Source organism: Heliconius melpomene, chromosome 13 (genome assembly GCF_056956725.1).
Source record: "Heliconius melpomene rosina isolate 202511_hmr_F chromosome 13, ASM5695672v1, whole genome shotgun sequence".
Taxonomy (NCBI): domain Eukaryota; kingdom Metazoa; phylum Arthropoda; class Insecta; order Lepidoptera; family Nymphalidae; genus Heliconius; species Heliconius melpomene.
This window is the reverse complement of record NC_140401.1, coordinates 9,021,291-9,046,964: the sequence shown is the minus strand read 5'-3', so window position 1 is coordinate 9,046,964 and position 25,674 is coordinate 9,021,291. Positions and strand designations below refer to the sequence as shown.

Genomic DNA, 25,674 nt, shown 5'->3' with positions numbered 1-25,674 from the left:
TTAGTAGATTTTATTGTATTAATATCTTGCGGGTTCAGCTCAATAGATAACTTTTCTTTATAATCTTAATGATCCAGTGGTGAGGGGTCATGGCAATTGCTTGTTGGAACTATAATTTATAAATAAATACAAAATTTTATTTGTTTATAAATATTACACGACAGGTTGTGGGTTCTAAGGTATACAAATAAAACAACAAAATCAAATACAAAGTATATATATAATCTGTATAATAAATCAAGTTGACAGTGGCATATGACAGTGATGTATGACAAGTGACAGCTACCACTTCTTGCCCTTGCCCTTGTTCTTCTTCTGTTGCTGCTTGCGTTGCCACGCGCTGTCCTTGTCGGGCCTGGGGGAGCGCGCGGCAGCCGCGCTGGCGGCGGGCGCGGGGCTCGACACTGATGTCGCCTTGTTGCTCATGTCACTGAAAGAGGGAATTGTTTAGAAGGTAAAATTATGGTGGCATAGTGGAAAATGTCTGACTGTAAACGATGGTTTTGGGTTTGCTTTTTGATCGGAGGAAATAAATTAATATAACTTAATCGTTCTGGTAATTGGTCAAATCGTGGTGGTGAGCTTCGACACTCAACAAGCAATGTCTCGAAAATTAGTGGGAAAGTGGGGAATGAATTATCTTATTACTAGATTCTGTTTGCGTACTCTGCGTGAAGCTAAAAAAATTACTCTAGAAAAATCTAATGTTGTAATGAATGTTATTTAACATTCAGATACAGTTAATATTATAAAAATAAACACGAATTTTAGCAAGAAAAAAATACTCATTCAATTTAAATAATTATTAACATAGGTATTATGAATAATTATTAAAGTTTTCATAAAGTTACTTACTATTGATCAACGGCGGCGGTGGTCATGCCTTGGCTACCCTTGATGACGTCACGACGGATGCCACGGCGCTTGCGGTACGCCGTACGCTCGTATTTGGGCAGCCATCTGCAAAATATATTTGAAGATCATATAAAATGTAAATGTGTGTGATTTCCATTCTGAGTTTCTGAATGAAGCTAAAAAATAATATAAAACATTGTAATACTAAAGGCTTTAGTAATATTGAAACACTCTGGTCAGGCTCTCTATTTAAAAAATATGCAACTTAATAAAGATTTTTTAAGAATCCTTTAATATAGTCTTGACCAGTTATATATAGATATAGGACATAGATAAAAAAATTATCACCTCTCTGGATCCGGAGGTCTGGAGAGGTCAGCGTTGGGAGGGAGCTTAGTTTTGCGCTTGCGTTTCACCTTTGTTTTCTGACCTAACTCTGAGCCCGGTGTTCTGTAATTTTAAAAATTAATTTAAGTCAGCTTCATGCTGTATCCCGCACACAGCAGGGTAGGCAGAGGGTACCTAGTGTTAAGACACTCGGTTCCCGACTTTCCGCCGAGTTTTGGAGGCATTGTGTGATGAGTGGCGGAACTCAACACCGTACTTTGCCTTGACACCAGAGAAAAGAAATGAAAATATAAATAAATATTTAATTTCCTTGAGTGGGGATCGAACAAGTCGATTTTACAGTCTCACTTTGTACCCCTGCGCTAGGACCGTAACCGAAATTATCTTATGTATATTATATCTTTTTTACGTTGGTTTGTGATACTACTCCTTCTAAACGACTATTAGAAGTCAGGTTAAAAATTGAATAATAATATAAACACATTTAGATGTTTGTAGGGCTAGCTTATAATAAATAATAATATTTTTTTAATATTTAAACTAACTACACTCTGAAGTGGCTTGGCAGATTGTTTACAGTGATAATGCTGTACATGTTGTATCTTTTAATGTATATTTATTTTATTTGTTGTAAATTTTAAAGACTTTTAAAGACAGAAATTTATATAAACTAGCAATAAAAAAACACATTTCTAAATTATTAATTTAAAGTATAAAAAATATATAGAATAGACAAATTATAATTTACCCAGGCGATTGTTCTTGTTTGCTTTGAACAGTTTTTTTGACAACCTTCGCTCCCATCATCCATTTAGACGATTCCAAGGCATCCACATCGATTTTACCCTAAGTTAAAAAAAACAATTAGTTTTTAATCAAATAAGTTTAGTGTTTGATAAAAAAAAGTATACACGACAAAATAAATATAAAAAAATAACAATTTTTAGATGTTTTAAACACTTAGCAAAGAAAAATACTTTTTTAGAAAATGTATAAAAAAATTTACAGTAGCGGGATTTAAACCCGCATCTCTTGGAAATCGTTCAAAGCTTTGAGCCTAAGCCATACGTACTCATCAAGCTACGTCGAAATTCTTTAACGTTTGTTATATTAAAAATTGTACGTTTATTTTTATAAGTAGGACTGATCGGATCGGTGCGAGCGAGAGAACCATTAGTCTTCACTCCATTCACCTCGAGCTGCGATATCGGCGGCAGTCCCTGCGCCAGGCTGCGCGCGCGCTCTGGGTGGTGCCGGAGCGCCTTGACGAGACGCGCGAGGCTGCGCTTGTCGGCGGGCGCAGCGCGCGCCAGTGCTTCATGCGCGAGGGCGGCGGCGGTCGTGTCTCCGGCGCGCTCGTGCGCCTCCGCCGCCGCGCGCCACACGTGACGGAGCGACGACACTTTCTGTGAAATAATGATATTTTTTCCTTCATGCTGTATCAATCATAGTTTCATATACAGGGGTCACACTATTCATTTTACATTCTTGTCTCAAACAACTTGAAGGTCACCCTTTGCTACACATACATAAAGTCACTACAAGAAAACGAGCTCCCAACAATGACAGGGTAATTTTTGTGTAAAGTAATTAACAATATTATTTTTTTCTGATATTATTTCTTTCTGTCAGTAGGTCTCGCCGCAGGAGCACCAGCGTGCGACTATAAACGCGACGGGTTGTGGATTCGATTCCCATTCGAGAAAATGAAATACTTTTACTTTCTCGCTGTGATAACGGACAAAGAGCCGCCACTCACACAACTGTTCCGCCACTGAACACGTCCAGAATTCGGCGGAAAGTGGGGAACGAAAGTATCTTAATGGAAATGGAGTGTCTTAACACTAGTTCATAGTTGTGGTTTGGTCAAACAAACAAGCAATTCAACTTTAAATTATCAATAGATACAACTCACCTCATCATCATTCTTATAATGTTCATACACGTCTAAGAACAATTTCGATGCTTTCTCATATTCATTATCTGCGGTAAGAAGAGTACAGAGGAGACCAACGATGGCTGGTTTGTATTTGTATTCGCTATCTTCTAACAACTTGACTGCTGCTTTACGATCACCCTATATAAAAAACATAGTCAAATTGATAACCTGCTTTTCTTACCGAAGTCGGTTAAAAAACGTACAATAACAATTAAGCTATGTATAAAACATGTAGTTTAGGCTCACGTGGTGCAGGGGCACAAGCGTGTGATAAATTAACGCAACAGTTGGACGATTTGTCGGTGGGTTCGACTCCCACTCGTGGGAGTGAAATATTTAATATTTTCATTTTATCAATCTGGTAACAAGGTAAGGGCGGCGTTTCTTCCGCCACTCAACACGCAATATCTCAAAAATTCGGCGGAAAGTGCAGTGTGACTTAACAGTAGGTTCCCCAGTTCCCCCTGCCTACCCTTCTTTGTGCGGGATACAGCGCGAAGCTTAAAAAAAGATCCTTACCTGAGCTAACATAACTTGAGCCGCGGCCAGTACAAGTAAACCGCCATGTTTCAACAAGAGGCTAATAGCTTGAGTTTTCTTTCCTTCTTTCACTAAAGAGGATGCTTCAACTAAAGCTGCCTTTTTGTCTTGACCAAACTCTTTGTTGAGTTTAACGCAGCATTGTTTACAGAAGTCCGGCTGAAATTTGTATATATTATGTGTATTATTATATTATATTTTATAAGCAGAATTATAAATATGTTTTAAATCACTTATTTTATCTGTTGAATATAAACATGTGAATAGTTATCAGCGATTATAACATTTTCTTAATTAATTAGTCCTTAATTAGTCCTATGCATAAAATATTAAAGCAATTGTATGTAATACACTACACAGTGGGCATACAATAAGAATTGATGAATTTACATTTCGTGTGGCTTAGAATTCTGTCATCTTAATGATTAGTCTGAATTATTAGTCTTGTTATTAGATAATCTGAATTGAATCTTAAGTCAATTCAGACAAAAAGCTGGAAACGGATTAACTTGAGTCGGTTAAAATCTACTAATATACTATAATAGATAAATCTTTACCTAAAATATATATTTTTTAAATACTGTTAAACTGTTATCCCAAAATATATATATATATACAAAAACTTAAATACATAGAATAAATAAAACATGTATAATAAATAAATAAACAACCTGATTAGAATATATAGCGAGTATCGCCTGGTTGTAAGCAATGGCGGCGCGTTGGCGGGAGTTTAGTTTATGTTCTAGTCCATCATGGGTCGCCGCCTTCATACGTTTGCGGGAGTCGAATACATTTGTATCTCTGAAAATTTTAATATTTTATATAGCTCCACGTTGTATCTCGCATATTGTAGCAGTGTGGAAAGAGTGAACCTGTGTTAAAACACTTGTTACAAACATCCCACCCAATTTTTAAGTAATTGCATGTTGAATGACGGAAGCAAGAAAACAATAATTATTCATTCTTTGAATCGAACCCATAACCGTCACGATTACGGCACCACTACCTTTAAATGATAATATTATTATATATATATATTTATGGATTTATTGACTTTCAAGGAATCTCTTTTATTTTCAAGAGTTTTCAAGAGCATATATATTGGTTAAAATTGAAACGAAAAGCAATTCACAATGCGTACCAATAGTTCTTAAGATAAGTGCGTTTATTTAAGCAAACTCTTCAGCTTTGTAATGTTAGTAAAATAACTATAAAACTCACCTATTAATGACAACAAGATTGTTACTTGCAATAGAAATCAATGCTTGGTCAGATGGCTTATCTTTCAATACATTCTGGTAGAGAGTCACAGCCTCTTTCTCCTTCCCCATTTGCTGTTGGCAGTATGCTTGTTGCACTCTGGAAATATAATTTCAAAAAGTAAACATTTATGTAAAAATAATATTCAGTGATGGTCATGGGTTTGCTTCCCAGATTGAAGGTGGATTTATTTATTTACTATATTTGATTTATTTGCTCCACAACCAGCTTTAACTTTTAGTGTTAGCTCCATAACAATCATTTTCGACAGTCCGGGAAACGGAAAGACTGACAGATAGACAAAAAATAAAATTGTTTGTTTATGTATTTACTATTGTGTAAATATTTATAGGCCTTTAAAAAAGTTGGTTATTTAGAAATCACAGACAGTCCCTTTAATTTTATTTTTATATAGGTATAGTTAATTACAAACAAAATATAAAAAAAAGAAAATAATATAATCCTTAAAAATTTCCTTTATATGATTGGTTCTATGACACTTGGGTAAACTTACATTGAAGATTCCTAAATCTTGAAATGTCATTAATTTTATCATCATACAATCTCTTTTTTTTTCTATCATTAAACAAATAATAATTTCACAAACAATATCAAACAACAAAACATCAAAAACTAAAAATTTTGCCCATTCAATAAAATACTTTAAAAACCTCTAACTCTTTTTCAAATAGCAATTTTGTCGACAACATACTTTAAATTGATATGACTTTTTTATTTATAAAACAATTGTAATTAAATCAATCTAATAGTGAAAACTGCATTTAAATTGGATGCGTTGTTACTAAGATTAGCGGGAGCAAACACACAGACAAACAGAGAAAAAATAAAAAAATCATTGTTTTGGTTTCTATTACACTTTGTATTTAAATGCCTGCAGAAAAAGTTTTTCTGATATATCTTCCATGTATAGACCAATCCATTATGATTTTATTATAAGTATAGATTAGTCATAATATCTTAAATCATAACGTAAATAAGATGGTCCAAGTTTATTTTAAATCACTACCAAAATCATAATTAATTTCATCTCTAAGCAAACCTGATAATAGCAGCTTCTTCCTTAGCCTCCTCTTCAGTGCCACCATCTTCAATGACACTCTCTGAGCAAACCTGTTCAGCTTTCTTTAAAACTGGCAAAGCTTCATTATATTTACCGCGCATGGCAAGTGTTGTACCAGCATTGTATGATAATTCATAAGTACTTTCTTCAAATGTTGGTAGATCTGCTGACTGGAATTGGAGTACATTTACACTATAGTGTGGGAAACAATTGATCTCAGCCCAACCTCATTCTGGTAAAATATTTCCATATGAGAAATATTCTTATATATGCATATATTGGAGCTGAACTTGACCGGAATGAAATTATGAATAACAGTATTAATAATAGTAATGAGAGTATGAATATTCTCATTGTTTTGCAAGTATATTTTAACAGCCTAATATTAGACCGCAAAAGAACTATGACGGGCACAATAGTGTGGTTCCAGATTAGTTAGAGCAAAAACATTCTTAAATTAGGAATTTAACCTTTAATTTTTCTGCTTGTAATTAGATATTCAATAAATGAAATGGTATCAAAAATTTATGTATTACAAGTTAAAACAACATCTTTATTTGGCAGACAGTGGGGGAAATGTCTTAATGGGAAAATTAAAATGATTTTTACTAGGCTCCTAGGTTCCCTCAGACCACTCTGCTATGTGCGGGTTACAGTTAAAAAAAATAATAATTTATATGAATTTACCGGATTAAGAGCAGATAAGTTAGCAACCACAGCAGACATATTAGCTTTCCTCTCATCTTCATAATCATCAGTGGTATTTTTTACTATGTCTCGATAAATGTTATAGCAGTCTTGGTATAGTTCTAGACGGTACAAAATTTGAGCCCTGAAAAAAAAATGCATCTTTCAGATTTTTGGTGTCTTAACACTAGTTTTAATCTACTTTATTATTTAATTTAATTTTATTTAATCTACATGAATAGTAATATATATGAAAATGATAGTGTGTAGCTAAAAAAAATAAAACAACCTTAGTTCCTTTAAAGCTGGTGTTAGTTCTGAAACACTATCAACTGTCTCTAAGGCTTCTTTTGGACAGTTCAGCCTGTATTGAGCATAAGCTTTTTCAAATTGTAAGTCCGCTGCCAAAGGTGCATTTTTGGTGTTGCACAGAATGGACAGGGCCTCCTTAAAGTTGTGGAGCTGGATGAAGCAAACCACTTTACAATGGAATGCTTTTTGCTCATTTGGTGCAATTTGCAGAACTGTAATTGAAAACAAATTATGTCTTTACAAATTAACTTAAAATAAAAATGTGCTTACAAAAAGGATCCATTATACAATCTAAAAATATTTAACAAAAGTTTGATTAGAAGATACAATGTATTTTATTTCAAATGAAAGTGATTAATTTATGTAAATCTGTTTTTACTGTACATGGTTGTATATCAACAAAAAATATTTTGAAATAACTACAGATTTACATAAATGAAATATAGTTTTGTTCGGTTAGTTACCTTTCCCTGCAGCTTTTAGAGCCCTCTCATAGTCTCCGCTTTGGCAGAATTTGTTTAATTCCGAATAAGCCTGAACAAGGTTAGTTTCCTTGTTGGCTGACATTTTTTGACAACTTGGCAGCTGACCTGTTAATTTTAATTGTCATATTCATCGAAGATAGCGTTCAGAAATTGTTTTCTTAATTTAAATGAAGTATCTTATTTTAATAATATATTTACATATTATAAGGCATTATAACACATTATCAAAACTAAATTGGGTATTTTTTAAATACTCAATAAAATATTTGAAAATCAATAAAATAATTAATAAAAATAAAAAAAAAACACTACTAGTTTAAAAAATATGCGAAAGATGGCGCACTTTTCAAATTGACTCATTCAATCGACAATACATTTAATCTTTAATTTTATTTATGAAAAGATATAGATCTATCTATATATATTTGAGTATATTATATATTTGAGTGTATTTCTGACTTCTAACAAAATCGGACTGTCTCACAACTTTAAGCACTTTTATGACTTATTCAATGAGTTACTTTAAAATTTATTGCACACTAAGCTTTAACAGAAAAAATACTGTTAGAAATAATGTATCTACAATTGCCAATCCGCTCGACGGCTGCAAGCCGAAGTTCAAGTCGTAACACTTATGTGCTGTAGAGCAAGTAAGTGAATGTAGTGGTATATTTGAGAAGTATGTTTAGTAGAGACGGAAGATACGAAATGGATGTCGAAAGGCGTATTTCCGCCGGTAATCAAGTTAATGATGCCTTGGCTGCATTGACGAAGGAAAAACGTCGGCATAGTAATAAAGAAACGTAAATGCTGTGGAGCGATTTCTGTATACGATATATTGAATCAGTTTTACTGACTTAATCTGCAATGATGAAATACATAGAATGGCAGGTGCAGCAGCAAAGATCACGTCGAGTATGAGGAAGAACGTGTTTAGGCGCCTATTTCACCGTGCCCAAATCGGGTAGGTCGACAGAATGGGCGAAGTTTGGAGACTGAGGCAGGGGAAATCTCGTTTGACTGTCGAAAACGCGGTATCTTTTGATGGGATAGTTCTTACGGCAAATGACATAGCTAAAGAAATTTTTATTCAACTAATTTTAAAAATGAAGTAAATTTTTAAGCTTAAACAGGTGAAAGTACGCGCAGAAACTAATATCGCTTACATAAAATTCGCTAAATCTATTATAGAATTAAGTTCACAGAAGCAATTTAACTTAATATCAAAATGTTTTGATATCACATATATACGGTATACGAGAGCCGAGTTAAACTCCAAGTTTCATACTCTGTCAAAACTATTTTCATTTTCCGCCTCAATTCGTCGGAGTGTTGCCAATAGCACGTCTCGGACATGTCAACATGGCGGCACTTCCGGACGTGGTCGTACCAGATAAATAAAGCAAATACAACAGTATTGACCGCCTCGGTTTTGTGTTGAGCCACTTTAAATAAATAATATTTATTTTTCAAATACTATGTATTAATGTTAGTGTGTATTATATTTTCTACTGTTTGAGATATTTGTTTTGAATTAATGCGGTCTTGGCGTCAGTTGCACAGTATTTTAAATAATATAAGCATATTTGAAAAGCTCATAGAAACGATTGTGTGGTTTAATTAAAATTTTAGACGATAATTAATTTGAATATAATTCTTAATTAAACTCTTTACATTAATAGTATTACTTCAGATACTTTAAACAATGTAAACAGTGTACCATGTGAAAGTTTAAGAAATAATAGCGCCAAACTGTAAGAGCTAGTTCCCAAGAAGAAACAACTATTGTGCAAGTCGCCGCTTATATGCCCTGTGTCGAACTCATCAAACTTTGAGCGTCGTTCGTGTTAAAAATTGTAAATTCCCGTCCGTGTACGTGCTGCACTGCTGAGTCTTTACTTACATACTTGCACATTGTGGAAGATTTGCTTCTAGATTTTGCTTTGATCCTGTCTAAGCATCTGTTCTTTTTACCTTTACATACTTTTGTATTTTTTAAAGTATATTTTGAGAATCAAGTGATACTTTGACAATTTAGACAATGCGTAATGCTATTTTTGAAGCGGATCTTAACGGCATACGTTGTTTAAAAAGAGAAACGAAACATTTACCTATAATTATCCATCCATCCATCCATCCATCAGCCTTTTAAAGTCCACTGCTGGACATAGGCCTCCCCCAATGCTCGCCAATCCGTCCGGTCCTACGCTCTTTGAATCCAGCGGGTTCCCGCTGTCTTCTTGAGGTCGTCGGTCCACCTGGTTAGAGGGCGGCCTGTACTCCTTTTGCCGAGACGTGGTTGCCATTCGAGGACCTTCCTTCCGCATCGGTTGTCGGTCCTTCTAACAATATGGCCTGCCCATTGCCATTTCAGCTATAATTATACGATATCGATATCATATTCTTATGATTCTTTCTCATAGCTTTAGTCTTTTTTGAATATACGACTGAATACAATTTATAATGCATTTATTAAACAAGCCTTGCTTAGTTTCATTAAAAAATTGCCAACAAAAAACTATTATCTATATGTTACCTATTCTTTGTCTCCACAAGAGATAAATAAACGAAAGTGTTAATGAAATAAACGAGTCCATTGTTCATTTTATTTGTACCTCAGTAAAGCACCTATTGCGCGTATAGTATTATAGTTTTATTAACAAAATAGCTGTAATGGAAATTGAAATAGTGCTTTTCGCGTCGTTGAATAAACACTACACAGGTTATGTATCTAAAGGTTTTACAATTTAGCACATTTACTGCTAGTCAGTTTACACTCAATGATGGACGCCGCATAACGTCCTGTGGGACGACCCCCTGCTAGATGGTCCGACGACCTAAAGAGGTTGGCGGGAAGCGGGTGGGTCCGAAGAGCTGGGGATCGAGTGTGGTGGCGGAAGGAAGGAATTGGGGAAGGCCTATGTCCAGCAGTGGACAATCGATGGCTGTCGATGATGAATGGACGCCACAAAGGTAAATATTTATGAAATCAATACTTTCGTTTGAAGAATTGAAAGAAACAAATATTTTTTGATTCATTAGTTTCAACAATTCGATACATTTATTCGTGTTCTCTTAACTATGGGGATTATAGTACCCAGTTAAAGTCTTAGGAGTCGATTGAGGGACGGGCGAGAACGTAAATCAAAGACAGAACCCAAGCAACTATAAAGTTACTAAAACCAGTAGAGTTTACAATTGATTTTAATTAATATAAAAACATAATATGGTTTTTGTTCCGCATAGAAGCCTACATATACGAAGGTAAGAGAAGTTACTACTAACTTCATGCATAAACCGATTGTTATAAGTCTACTTGTTTAATTTTTTTTTATAGGAAATTTTAATGTATGTTTTTCTATAAAAATAGTACTTTGTATTTTTTTTTGTATAACACTAGTTATCATTCGCGACTTTGACTTAAAACGATAATCGTCAGTTAATATATATGGTCACTCAGTTTTCTTGCCATACCTACTAAAATATAGCTTGTGATGCGGACAAGTGTGAGTCGGACTCGTGCACCGACCGTTAATTGACAATGGAAATCACAACTTAATTGTAAAAAGAAATTTATAATGGTTTTTTTTCTATGATTTACTTAAAAAATAGAAGTTTAAACTCTCACTCTATGTCAATTTTAATAATTTAACAAGAAGTATTTTATAAGTTTTGATTATGACATAAACGGCCTTGTTTTTTGAGAAGTTTGAATTTATATTAAACATACATACATATTGAATTTATATAAAAGAAAACAAAATTCTTTTGTTTTCTTTTGTTGGTCGTAAAAATAACACATTAATATTATTGAAGAATTTTTCTCCCATCTCCATTTTCCATATGATGTTTATAGCAGATATAAACTTAAAGGAGCATATAATCGAATGTCAAAGTAAAGTTTAATCGCGTTACATCTCAAAGTTTCGAACTAGAAGTTTCACGAGTCGGTGGACACATTGCGTATATTGCTTCTTTGCTCCAACTTTTCTATATACTTTTAAAATACTGAAATAGAAAAACCATGTGGGAAAATATAATATAAACGCATACGTAATAGTACGTATTATTATAACAATTATTTAGCTATTTTTTTGGAATATTTGGAATAGTCTAAACAATAAAAAAACCCAATATACCAAATCTTTAACACCCAATCATTCCAATCTCAACACTGATAAGCTTTAAATTCGAATGTCATTTAAATAAATAACACTTTACGGATTAAATCGTTTGAAGGGGCGAGGGCGAGGGTGAGGGGGAGCGTATTTTATCAGAGCCGACTGATAAATTGCACGAAATTCAATTTAAAAGGGTAATGTTTGCGTCCCTATTACGACGTCACTTGACGCCGCCTATAAACTCTGTCGGTCCAATGAACAATTGAAATATCGACGCCTCACATACGAGTACGTACGTAGCTTGCACCCATAAAAATATTGGTTGGAACCCTACTATGGGTTTCCGATCACGATTTGCCCAATTTGCCATAACAGCCACTAATGCGTGCGTTGGGATGAAAAGATTTTTTTTTTAGAAAAGTTATTATTTTGACGTTTTTAGATGTAATATATTATATTATGATGTATTTTTATATACTTGCGTTACGATAGTATACGGTAAAAAAAGTGTGTGTAGTAATAGTTCGTGCTATGTCAAATGCAATAGCTTAGAAATAAAAAATATATATTTTTTTAAATCTTAACTTTCGTTTGGTCTGAACTCCCATTGACGAACGATACGTTTATAGACAGCACCTTAACTGACTTTACTTTGAGGAGTCATTTAGTCTTTATGAAATATTTATGAAATAAGAAGTACCGTAATTCACAAGATATAAACTATTTATATTTGCATCATATCAACCCGTTTAATATTTAGATCCTTTTGAACAAACGTTTCATAATAATTTTATCATTTAGCTTTAATGAATAATTGCATAGTTTTAAGTACCACACTTGACTCCACTCTATTTCAAAGGTATCATTTTCACTAATTATGAATCTGAAAGTCTCGCTGAGATTCTTGCGCCGGTTCTTCTCAGGTCTTACTTAACTTTAGTGAACTAAAATTATTATTTGTCATTCGAAAACTAAACATGTAACTTCTTATTTTATTTGACTTTGACCGATCTTCGTGATTTACGTATAGTATGTTTGACTGGTCTCCGATAGTGGAGTCAGAAGGGAAGTTATTATATTTAAATTATATAGGTTTGTATTGGTTTCTTAATGAATGGATTACTAAGATATATTGTTAAATTCTCTTGGGATCAGCGCACAAACAGTTATTATTGGCCACCAAAACAATTTTTATTATAACCTTTATATTTTTTATTGTAAACTTAATGGAAATTTATTGTAAGCTTATTAATATTTCCTATGCAATATTAACATGTAAAGTAATAATTGAATGCACGAAAAATATGTGCAAAATAATAGATTAGAAAATTCCGTTTGGCTGAAAAAGGTTGGACCATTTGTTTCGGCGGGACACTTTTTCCTGACAAATTGCCTGAAAGTAATTTTAAGCCCAAGATCAGTTATTTATGTGTATTACCAGCTTTATATTCGTATATAACACTCTTGGACGCGTGTGGGGGTTCTACATAAAAATGTATTTTTATATTAGGCCGTATAATATTCTCCTTTTAGCATATTACTGATACATAGTATATATACATCATAATAAAAAATATAATATTCTTGAAAGATAGTCCTCTCGTTTGCGAATTATAATTTTAGTATTCTTCTTCTAGACTTAAGCGGCAATGAGAATGAGTTGTCGGTCTATAATTTTTTACAGTTCTTAGAAGTGATTGAAATATAGTATATCTAGGCAGAGAAAGACCTTGAATCATCATGTGTACAAAGACTACATTCGACTACCTTTAGCCTGAAGAATTGCCTACTTGAGCTAAAGCTGGATTATGTGGCATTTACGAAGACGTTACATGGCTTTATAAATTTAATTACAAGAAATTATTTTCATAACTTCGCCCTGGTAGACAAAGCGTGGCGTTGATGTCCGCCACTCACAAGTCACAATACACAATATCTCGAAAGTTGAGAAGTGAGGAACGGAGTGACTAAACACTAGGTTCCTTACTCTGCTGTTCGGGAAAACGTCCCTATATATAATTGCAGCCATACCATTACAAATTTCGTATTAAATTAGATTTTTAACCCTTGAGTCTTCTCATCGAGAATTACGACATCTCTGGATGTTTTGACGCAAATTGGACAGGCGTCAAGACGGGAGGACGCGTCGTTAGTGCCACTTCTACATTTAACGAGCTTCCCGGGCATGGCAGCAGGGTTGGGACATGTGGAGTTATGAATCTTGAATAAAACTGTGCGACAGTTTATTATAAGCACAGTGTTGAGTTATTTTCACTATATTTTACTACGTTTAGCCTGAAGCCTCTCCTTTACTTGAGACAAAGCTGGATATGGCATTAACGATTTCTTAATTACTTAGGTAATTGATATGTTGGCATTACGTTGTGCACGCAAGTGCATCTTTAGTCTCGCAATAAACGTTAATTGGGAAGCATGTCTTTTATTTACTAGTAATAAAGAATTGTTTATTTGTTTAGGACATTATAGTATATTCCTTTAGGATGTGGGAAGGTATTTTACTTTTATTACCAATTTAACAATATAAAGTAAAACATTGCGTATAGTCAAATGTGCGTGGACATTAGATTAGGGTTCAATCAAATCAATCCTTGTGTTAAAATCTAATAAAATGCAATTTTTAACAAATATTTATTGTGTGACTGTAAACACAACAGTTGTGGGTTCGATTCCCACTCGAGGGAATCAATTATTATTTATTAATAAATATTATAATTTCGTGGCTCTGGTAACACTAGTTCCCTCTGCCTACAGCTCAAAAAAAACAGAAAAAGGGTTATAAAATATTATCACTACTGGAACACAGTTCGTATCAGAAGGTTTTATTATGTCATAACACATTTTCTGTATTTGTATAGTAGACTGAAAGAGCCCTAGTGACGAATCATTTAGTTCTCATGATACTTAATATTATTTATTTAATTAAGGCTTAGCGCGCACTGGTGACTTTTGTCACGGTGACAATAAATTTTTTGTCACTGACCTGTCACCATACTTTTCGCGACTGCGCGCACTTGCGATGACAGTAACGAAATTTTTTACATTTTATAAAATGGATCTCGAAGAGATGGTGCACGTATATTAAGAAATAGAAAAAAAAGCAAACGTAGAAAATATTAGCTTTCAACTCATTTGTCATAGAGCAATGGCCTCAACTCAATTTCGTCAATCAGTATTGTCATTGTCTATTTCATCTTCATGAAAACACACGTTTTGCCTTGGTGATGAACTTGACGCCATTCTTGAAATAAAAATTCGGTGCTGCAATGCAACACGCTGCTGTTTCATGTTTATGCGGAAGACGACTAGTATGGAAACCACAAGGGGGAGTGGGAACGAAGTGACATTTAGTTGCTAATGCGCGCACGGGCATACAAATCTATGGACGCGGTGACAGTTGCGTCACCGGCGTGTTGCCGTCCTCCGCGGACAAAAAGTCACCCAATTGTCACGTATCCAAATGCGCGCACCTTCATTTAGTGTAATGTACATGGTGACAGTGACGCAACAGTCACGGTGACAAAAATCACTAGTGCGCGCTATACCTAACACTGTATAGTCCTCTATATTTCTGTATTTCTATTCTATATTTAGTAAAGTTAAATAATAAATTTTAAATAATCAACACAAAATATCAATATTCCGTTTCCTAAATGACTGTCATATAAACGTTACAATCAAGTACAATCGAGATATCGAGCTGTTCGCACCAAGTGTCGATGGAACACATCACCACAGATCGGTAGCCCTGAGGGGGAGACTGGCACTGATAGCTCAGTATTGCCTAATAAAGGCTCACGTATGAGATTTCAATTTGGAAGCTTTTAAGTTTTGATGCGAGCTTCGATTTTCTGTAGCGCTGCTGGTATATGACGTCACCGATACGAAATAATCATAGTGATTAATGGAATGACATGCACAGGACTCGCTTGTTGCTCTCTTTGGCTTTGCTTTACGTTGGGTCTAAATAACAGAATTAGTTTATTTGATCTTTATAGTGTAGTTAGTTGTAACTAACAGTTGGTGAAGGTGGTGGTGTGGTTTCAAAGTATAGTCAAGAAAAATGTTTCGTTTAAAATGTTTTAGTCGTCGTGGTGTACAAGCGTGCAAATGTAAACGCGATATTTGTGGGTTCGATTCCCACTCGAGGTAATCGGGGTACGCAGAGATATTGAGAAATGAAAATGATTTTCATTTCTCGATATCTCTACGTACCCTGCTAAACGGAGATATACATAAAAATATTTAGAAGTCGGGCCGGTTTAAATTTAGCACACAAAGTTATGAAAAAAAAGCTACTTTCTTAGTAGTTAATTTAATAGCAGCCGATAAATTCAATTAAATCAAAAATAATATACCCTATTTGAACCCGTGTGCTTCTTCAATTTTTATATTTTTGAAAGTAATTTTCTTTCTTAAGTGTGGAATAAATAACACTTTAAAAATGTTATATCGTTTTAATGTTTCGTATAAATATACGAAATATTAGTATACTATGGATTGACAACGGTCTAATTTAAATACACTTTGCTGGGAATAAACGATAAAGAGTAAAGGAGAGTGGTTTTGTAATAACAAAGTTGTTTTTCTAATTTTTCCAAAGCAATTTTCTCTTTTATGTTCTCACAATCTCTTTGAGTATGAGCAAAATATAAATATGCGGACTTCTGGCTCGTGTGGTATTTCATTAAGTTAACTTTAAAAATGGTCAAGAATTGCAATTCGTTTGAGATTTCTTTTATTAAACAAAATGAACGTTAGCTTTCCAAGTTATGAAAAGCTGAAATTCTTTCAGTGTTATAGTTAAAATTTGTTACTTGAGATAGATTATGTGAGAATATTTTTGTATTATTTCTTTAATGTATGAATTATAACAATTATAATTATTAACCACTAAGTCTTGAAGATCATGTGTAATGGTTGTAAGATCAATTCGGATATTTTTTATAGTTTCATCCTGTATATACAGGGTGGAATTGTCAGCACCACTTTAAATGAAACCACAGTTTTAACTTTAACTATAAAAGCCTAATATTATTCAGAAAAAAATAATTCCCAAAAATGAAAAAGTTATTTTTTCAAAAAAACAAATAATAAAATAATCGTTTTAAAATAAAACGCCATTTGTAAAGTATAACATAGGCACGCACACACTTACCTGTCAAAGCGGCAACGTCGCACCCGTATGTGTGTGTCACACGAAATACAGGTATGGATAAAAATCATGAAATGAAAAAAAAATCCTACGTCCAAACTGTTGAGGTACCTTGATTAATTTTTTTAGCTCTGGGTTTGAAATATTTTACCCTATATGCAGTTTCAGTAAAAGGAGTGCTGCCTCTTCCACCCTGTATAGTATCTAGTGTAGTGTAGGTAGAGTAGAGAACTTATTTTCAAGTGACGCCGTTCTCCTTTCCTTCGTCTCGTTCTATAAAGAAACATCAGGTATATAAATATATTCTTTGTATTTTCTGTCGATGTTACCATTAAGAACTTTGTTTTCCCAATGATTGTATGTTAATGTGTAGGTTCAAATTTTTATATGGTTCGAAAGTAGGCGAGTGGGAAATTGGCAACATCTACTTCAGTTTTGCCAAGTTTATAACTTCAAATACATTTTATATATTTCCGGAATGATATTTCAAAAACTAAAAATCACGATGACACCCTTATGGTGCAGTGGGACATTAAAAGTACAAGTTAAGGATGTAAGTACAGTTCCTGCATATAGGAACGTTTATATTTAAAAAAAATGTGCTATATATCTATAAATAAAAATGTTTTAACATTAAAGATTAAGAGTATATAATTGATTTTTAATTTTTAGTACACGTTCATGGTTTATTTTAATGTGTTTGGCATGTGATATCTGGTATTTTAATAAATAATAAAATAATATTTTTTTTATTCTTACAAATCCATTGTGTATTGTATTTCGTTACAGCTTAACTCTAAACATGACTTTTATTTGTTGTGTAAATGTATTTTATTTGTTGTTTATTCCCAAAAGTATATTATATGTTGGCAATTTATGTAAATGACTGATATATTTTTAGTTCATGCTATAAATTGTGGGGGAAAAAACCACGAAATGTGAAAACAGAGAATATTATTTATTTTCGTAAAGCATATGAGAGAATTCCGGGTATTCGAATAAACCATATATCAAGGAATAATTATAGTTGTTGATATTTGTTATATTGATGATGAGGTTTCTGCGCTGATTTGATATAATTCTTTTTTTTTATTTGAGGCTAAACCTAGTGTTAAGGCATATCCTTATTTAGTTTCAATATATACAATGTATTCCAAAAAACAACTCTTGTATGCAATTTAAAACTACAAAAATAATTATTCTAATTATTTCATAGTGATACAAAAATTCCAAATATCGTCGAAAAATCTATACACAAAATTAAAATAAAAAAAAAAACAAATGTAAAAGGGAACCCTAGAATTAAATGCCCGAATTGGGAATATTTGAAAGGTGAAAAAGGCGAAGAGCACTCAAAGCCCGCGGATTGGAGGCTAACAGCTCAATTATAGATCGCATCGAGTTAGCTGCCTACATCTAGATTTGATTCGTTCTAACTAGACATCGCAATCCGTTTACCGCATCCGATGCGACTATTGAAAACTGTTCCACAATGGAAACCATTATATTGATTTTCTATGGAAATATAAAATCGTTATAATAGAAACTTCAATATACAGTGCATTGCTTTACCTACCCTACTATATACTGGATACAAGTTACAAGAATTATAATATATTTAAAAAAAATACGTAATCCTATAGTCACTTCGTGCTTAATTTCATAATTGTAGCTCCATGAGAAGTATGATATATACTTGATTTTTTGTTCTTCTTGTTTTGATTATTTAACGAATTTCATGCAAAAAATCAATGCAAATAGTGGTGACAGATGGACAACAAAGTCATCCTATAAGGGAATCTTTTTTACCTTTTGTAGTACGGAACCCTGAGAAGGAAATAAAATAAAAAAAAACATATAAAGATAAATTTCCAATTTGCGGTCATTGTGGAGGAGAGGCAGCAGGTTAATCTGGCCAATACCGTGGCACGAGGTGCGGGGCGACCACACGGAAAATTGGCCTTCTTCACTATTTGATTACGTTCCAAGATCCCTTGTGAGCTCTTACTAAAAATTACGCTATATGCGCGCCAGAAACGTCGTTTTACCTTTAAAATTGATCTCGATTATTTATCTTTTTTCCAGCAATATGCACTTATAACTTTCAATATCGTGTTATTTAGTTTTTTTTTTCGTTTTTGTCACTGTTTTTAATGTTTATATTTGTAATTTTCGGTGAAGATCGTCGTAGGTGATATTGTGAAGGACTATGATTATAATTGACTCGCACTAGACTGGTTTTTTATAAATTTTTAATTAAGCTTATTTTTAAGTCCAATATCTTGAGCTTAGTGATTGTAATAAGCTTAATTTCAATTTTTATATGCGAAACCCAAAAACTCAAATATCTTCTAAACGAACTAAAATTCCACTATAGTTCATTTGTGTAAACATTTAGTTGTGAGAAGTTTAGTTTTCACATTTGTACGCAAAATGACAATGCATTGTCTTTGAAACTTCACCCTGACTTGTTCTAAGTTATTCCTCTCTTGCCGTGAGTTATTGTTACGTAAAATTTACAATCTTTTAAAATCTAGGATGTATTTCATTTCTTTACTACGTCTGGCCTGAAGCCAGATTTTTTGATTGGACGGACAAGACTCTTGAAGTAGTATCGTTGTACCGAAGTAGGTATAGGATGCGTATACTATTTTAGATAATAATAAAACAATTCTCATTTTTTTTGAATACGTTGCAGAATTTAGTAGAAATTCAAATTTCCCTTGACTATAATAGAAGTTTATTTATTTATTATTTTTGCTATACCAACAAACGTATCGCAAAAAATATATTATCAATGAAGAAATTAGTGAGGGTAAGTCAGGTTTAGATTAAGGTGCTTTTCGATTTCAGCCCAGAGTACTTGAGCACCGTCGTCACCTGTCAACTCATCGACCCTCTAACCTCGTTAGAATTTAATTTGCGAGCACCGTGGATAAAGTGTAATTTAATAAGTGATTTACTATGAGCACCCGAAACTTATTTGGAATATTTACCGGATGCCGTTGAGACTAATCTGGCGATGGTGTGCTGAGACGCTTTCTGAGATACAAATAAATATTATCTTTGAAAGTGTTTCATTTAATAGTAATTTAATAGTAAAATAATACATTTATTTGTTAAATATCGGTGACTTGTTGTATAAGATAATTTATTTTTGGCAACTTCAAAATAGCATAGCTGGTTACGCAAAGGGAACCTGGTGTTAAGATTTTTCGTCCCCCACTTTCCGTCAATTTTGTAAGACCTTTCGTGTTGAGAGCCGGAACTTATCACCGCACTACCTAATTATGTAACAGAACAAATGTAAATTAAATCGAAGAAAAGTTTAAGAAAATTATTATTAATTTTGTGCATATTATGTTTACTACATACAAATATGTATGTGTTTTTATGTATTTTATTTATTTCTTTTATTTAGAATATCCGTAATATTTTATTATAATTATATATTATATGTATAACTATTTATTATATGTATATTTATATGTTTTGGATGTATATGTATGTATATTTTACTTCTGCACACCTGCATACTTATTATCCCACATGATGACAAGGTTGGCTGGGAGAGAATGCTTTTAGCGTTAAGCCCGCCTTTTGTACCTTGTTTTTTTGTAATTTTGTGCAATAAAGTATATATAAATAAATAAATAAATATTAAATGCAAAATTATTTCATGTTTTAGAAAATAACAACATACATTATCTTATATTAGGAATATCACTTATATTAAACTTCCTAAATAAAAAAAAAGAAAACCACAATTGTTTGAACAAAATATAAAATCAACGTTCAAATTGCAACGTATACAATGAAATGTTTCCAAAGCTATTTGGACAAGCTCATTATTTTTAATTGTACAGCCAACAAGAGACGGCCTTTTTACCTTAGCCTTCTTAATTTGTATTGTCAGCTACTAAATTACCAGAGTCGACGGACACTTAAAACCCATTGTTATTTTATATCTTTTAAGGTACTTATCTCTCTCTCTCTCTCTTTACGAAAACTTAAGGAAAAATTGTTATATTTATTTTTGGTCTATGTTTCTATTTTTATAAATGGTACCGGAGTAATGTAATAATAAATAGCCGTAGACGGTTACGTGAAGCCATCACTATATACTATTTAGAAAACGTATATAAATACTATACATTTAGTTATTTTTTTTAGTTTCACATATTATTCCGTATATGGCAGTAAAGGCAGAAGGAATCTAATATTAAGATGCGTCCCCAATTAAGACATCCAATATCGCAAAAATTGAAATTTTTAAGATATTGCATATTGAGTGACGGAACTCAACGGCGGCCTTTGTCTTGTTATCAGAACAAGCGTTTAACAGCGTTTAACTTAACCTAACAATAAGATGATAACTTGTCATTAATATTAATAAAAACTAAATAATGTAGAAATATATTGGCACAGCAATTCAATTACGTAATCTCAATAACATACAATACACTCAAACAAGAATATCTTCTCCAAATCTCACCCAGACCTACTAAAGAAGCCAATCGTCTTGCTTAAAAAAGGATAAAAACAAATTGAAAATGCATTCGGAGAAAAGCATCTATCACAGAGCTTGCTTTCAAAACACGTAGAATTGTGCTTCAACCCCCCGGATTGAATTTGGATATCTCGTATCTTAAAGCGTGAGCGGTGGTGCAAGTTATATCTTATTAAACTTTCGTTAACTTGGAATATTAGGTATATTTGCAATGTATAATGTTTAATTTTTTATTCTTACTTTTTTAGAAGTTGGTAAAAAATTGGTAGCAGCGGTATTTGAACCTGCGCCTCCTGGAAACCATTACATAAAGTTAATACGTTTGAAAAAATAAAATGTTTACCATTAGATCATTAAATATATTTACAAATTACCTTCTATAACTTACAATTTAGAACTAGAGTGGAAACTACTAGGGGTGTAAATTTCCAGATGTAGAACTGCGTTGAACAGAATCGATTAAGCCAGTGCTGAGGTAGGATTGATACTATTTAGATTAGTGAAAGTTAGGAGCGAAATGATAGCCTCAGAGTATCCTAGGAACTTGATTAAGGATTAGGAACTGGAACAAACAGGAACTGCATTTAATCAGAACAAGTTGACATGATCGGGACGAGAGATTATCAAGATAGTAGTTTTGGGTTTGGAAACTACGGTCGAAGAGCGGAGCGTATATAATATATTAAATTAAATAAGTGTAATTTGTATATAAGTTATTGTTTTTGTAGATTTTTCTTCTGTCATCTAGATAACTTTTTTGTTTATTACAAAAGTATAAATATCGTATTGCTTCAACCAATTCCGGTTCTTAATTCATTAATTTCACTCAGATTTGGTCTAACCGCACAATCGTGGGCTCAACAACAAATCTTGAGTTTTAGCAATTACCATGTAAATTTGCAAAGTTCGCGAAATAATTTAACGGGATGTAGACGCCGGATTCAAAACAATTTATATGTTAATTCAGCTAGTATGGACTGGGTTTCTGTACACGAACAACTTCAGTCCTCTTCAACAGATATACTGCCGAACACTCAAGTTATGAATAATTACTAATATTACCTGTAATTTAAATCTACGGGCGACGTCAAATCTAATTAAATCTTTGTATTGTCGACTGAAGCTAGGCTTGTTTGAAATTTACGCGAGTGCAAATTTTTGCGCGTGCTCAAGCGATGATATATTTATTAAAATTATATTTTGTAAAAATAATTAGTAGTTCAAAATTTTTTAACAATATTATTTGTATACTATAGGTATAATATTATTGGAACGAAGTTTCTTACGGCAGGCTTGGAAGGGATAGAGATTTCAGGGCGTGACCGAACTGAAAAAAATGTGATAGTAAAACCGTAAGAAAAATGCGTGGAATAAAACCGTTAAATGAGACGTGCGCAGGCGCGACAGTCGCATACACAGACGAGTAGTGTAGTATGTAGAGTAATTCCTTTCTCTTTCTCCCTCTTTCTTTTTTTAGTTGATAATTTGAATTACGATGTTTTGTTATTTTAAATAATTTATTATTTCCTAAAATACTGAATTTCCTTAATACTTTCTTGTACTTAAATAAAAACTAATCAGCAAAATTTAAGAGAAAAATCAAGAAAACCTACATAAAATTGAGCACGACTTTTTTTGCAATTTGTGTCAACTCTACATTAGCCGAAGGAATTTCGTTCCTACCTGGTGTCCCACGACACCACATTTTAATTTTTTTAATAATTATTCAATTAATATCAAAGCTGTTTCTGGGTAATACATATTTTCATCAGTAATTAAGATAATATTAAAAAAACACTAAGAAGTAATCTCAAAACTCCAAAATCATTTTAATGTGTTCAGTTAAGAATATAGGACATTGCTAGAGATTTAGGTGAATTATAAAGAAAAAGAAAGAAAGGCAAGGAAAAATAAACACTCTACCAGTGACCACATGACTCTACCAGTGCTAATTGCTTTTCAATAATCAATGAAATATAATAGTGCCGTAACGTTAGTTCAATTTAAATTACCAGTTCCCCCATACATGTTTCAGTTGCAAAACAAACTAATACTCACATGGGAAGTGGTCACGCAAACACTACTTTCGTTACAAATTTAATCGTGTTGAAATCTGCAACTCCATTTCAATCGAGAATTTGCTGAATCAGAATCGATTAACGAGAAATTTCAAGCTCAAATCGATTTTAAGTACGGATTCTTGGCAACCGAGAGCCATCTCCAACTTCGCGAGAGTTAAATACCGCTTTGATTGTATCGTATTCAATCTTCTGCCAGTTGGAGATTATTCCAATTACAACAATAACGCTGAAAAGGTTTGAGAAATCGTTAGAAAATAAGTTTATGCATGTACCACGTTTTGTAGGTAATCTTTATCCTTTGAAATCTACGTTATAATAAAAATAAAATCAAATAACAACAATAACAAAAAAACGAAAAAACAACATAAATTTACTCATCTCAACTTTAAAACACCCATTTTCATAGCAGGGAGAGTATAGTGACACATGTCTCTGCTGTCTACTTTTAACTATAATATTCAAATATTATAAAAAAAAAAAAAATTATATCTTTTTTTAAAACATAAGATAATAAGTTATTTCATTAAGCTTTCTTTAGTAAATAACTACATCAATACATTTTATTTCATATTAAAATTCCATAATATGAAGGTTTAATGAGCTAACACAATTCATAAGAAACACACTTGAAAAATAATAAAATTTAGACGATTCTCTTGAAACGTTGCTATTGAATTTTATATCCATTTCCAAATGTTTATTTTATGTCTGTATAAAGCGATACTAGCGAGTGGAAAAATGTTTTCTATCATATACTTAGTTGAACTCGGGTAAAGTTTGATTAAACTGCACGAATCGAAGTATTGAGACTTTTAAGATATTTTTTTATTAGCTACACGCTGTTGGGTATCTAAAAAAACCAGTGTTAAAACACTCCGTTCCCAACTTTTCGCCGAATTCTCGAGGCATTGCTTGTTGAATGTTGGAATTCAACGCTGTGACTCTTACTCTATTTATAGAATAATATTCGAGGCCATCGTGGCAATGAAAACATAATGGTTCTGATGTTCAATCCCTATTCAGGGAAATAGACTATGGAAACGGAATGTCTTGACACTAGGTTCTCTGCTGTCCGTTTAAGTTGTTTATTAAACGTTATTTTTTATAAACATAAATTTATTTATATCAGGCACATTGGTATAACAGATCTTACAGTTCAATTTAAATTGTATAATATAAATACGTATAATTAATTACATAAATAATAATATTTCAATTAAAAAGTCTCCGCATGGATTAAATATAGCTTTGATATTGCATTCCTTTAGCAAGCTCTCGAATGCTAAAAAAAGTAACTTTGTTTACTTTTCCTTTAAATGCAAATAAAATATGAGCAATCTGCAATGGAAAATATTTATTAATAAAATGCGATAATACAGGGCACTCGTGGCACAAGCGTGCGACTGAAAACTGAAAACTGAATTCGATTCCCACTCGAGGAAATGAGGTAAGTATGTAATATTTTCATTCTCTCGCTCTGGTAATGATGCAAAGCCCGGCGTTAACTTTCGCCTCTCAACACGCAATGTCTTCAGAATTCGGCGGAAACTTTCAACTGTCGAACTATCCCGGTTCATGTGATAAAACCTGGCGACAAACGGATAGACAGACGGTCGTACTGACGGACGGAGAGTGGAGTTTTAGTAATAGAATCCCATTTTACCTTTAGGATACGGAACACTTATAAGCAAAAATACGTAAAGTTTACAGAAAAAACTATAAACTTTTATGCAAATATTAAAATTCAAACAAAAACAATCGATATTTACAAGAGTTTGTCATACTTGTGTGTTTAGGGGACGCCCATTTGAAAACTCATAGCATCGGTAAGCCGAGCTTCCTTTTTCCGCGCCGTAGTTGTAAATGTTGACACGGCGGGCGGCGGGCGGCCGGCGCGATATTGCACCACATGAAGCTTTTCCTTCTGTCTGTAAACGCCTAAAGACCATGTTATTCATAAGCGAGTGGTTTTTTTAATTTACTTTCGTCGATTTTGAACTTTGTTTTTAATCGTGTAGGTTGTTTTTACGAATTTATGTTTAACTAGCGGTCCGCTCGCGGTTTCACCCGCGTGAACTATGTTATTATTAATTTCCGTCTCCATGAGATGATGATGATGATGATGAGAGATTTCGTGATGAGTGAGTGACTTTTCGATTTTATATATATAGATTAAAAATGTATGTTTATAGATTTTTTTTCCTTTTAATTTATGCTTTTTTCAGGCTTTGGAGAAAGGAAAATAGCGGGACTTTTGCTCCGTAACTAGAGAAAGGAAA

At 33.0% G+C, this 25,674-nt stretch overlaps 2 protein-coding genes across 2 annotated transcripts in view; one reads left to right on the top strand and one right to left on the bottom strand.

Moving 5' to 3' along the window:
• Positions 1-201: 201 nt before the first annotated feature.
• Positions 202-7,616, bottom strand: Srp72 (signal recognition particle 72). Its single transcript, XM_085196206.1, has 13 exons — positions 7,490-7,616; positions 7,003-7,237; positions 6,714-6,858; positions 6,006-6,196; positions 4,907-5,044; positions 4,354-4,486; positions 3,662-3,841; positions 3,119-3,280; positions 2,397-2,609; positions 1,952-2,049; positions 1,204-1,305; positions 856-960; positions 202-430 (listed from the first exon to the last, which is right to left on the bottom strand). The coding sequence occupies exons 1-13, from the start codon at positions 7,590-7,592 to the stop codon at positions 283-285; spliced, it is 1,953 nt and encodes a 650-aa protein (XP_085052332.1). The 5' UTR covers positions 7,593-7,616; the 3' UTR covers positions 202-282.
• A 2,837-nt stretch (positions 7,617-10,453) lies between these two features.
• Positions 10,454-25,674, top strand: part of LOC146532863 (putative peptidoglycan muropeptide transporter SLC46) — a 62,811-nt gene continuing 47,590 nt past the window's right edge. Inside the window, exon 1 of the mRNA XM_085196051.1 lies at positions 10,454-10,483. Within this exon, the coding sequence (XP_085052177.1) occupies positions 10,469-10,483 (15 nt within the window). The 5' untranslated portion in view covers positions 10,454-10,468. The remainder of the gene's footprint in view (positions 10,484-25,674) is intronic.

Excerpts from the sequence above, each read along its gene's own strand:
- Srp72 (XM_085196206.1), bottom strand. The coding sequence starts at position 7,592 with ATGTCAGCCAACAAGGAAACTAACCTTGTTCAGGCTTATTCGGAATTA. Across the intron at positions 2,610-3,118 it reads ATTATAAGAATGATGATGAG|AAAGTGTCGTCGCTCCGTCA; the intron begins GTGAGTTGTATC and ends ATTATTTCACAG. Across the intron at positions 431-855 it reads ACCGCCGCCGTTGATCAATA|TGACATGAGCAACAAGGCGA; the intron begins GTAAGTAACTTT and ends TCCCTCTTTCAG.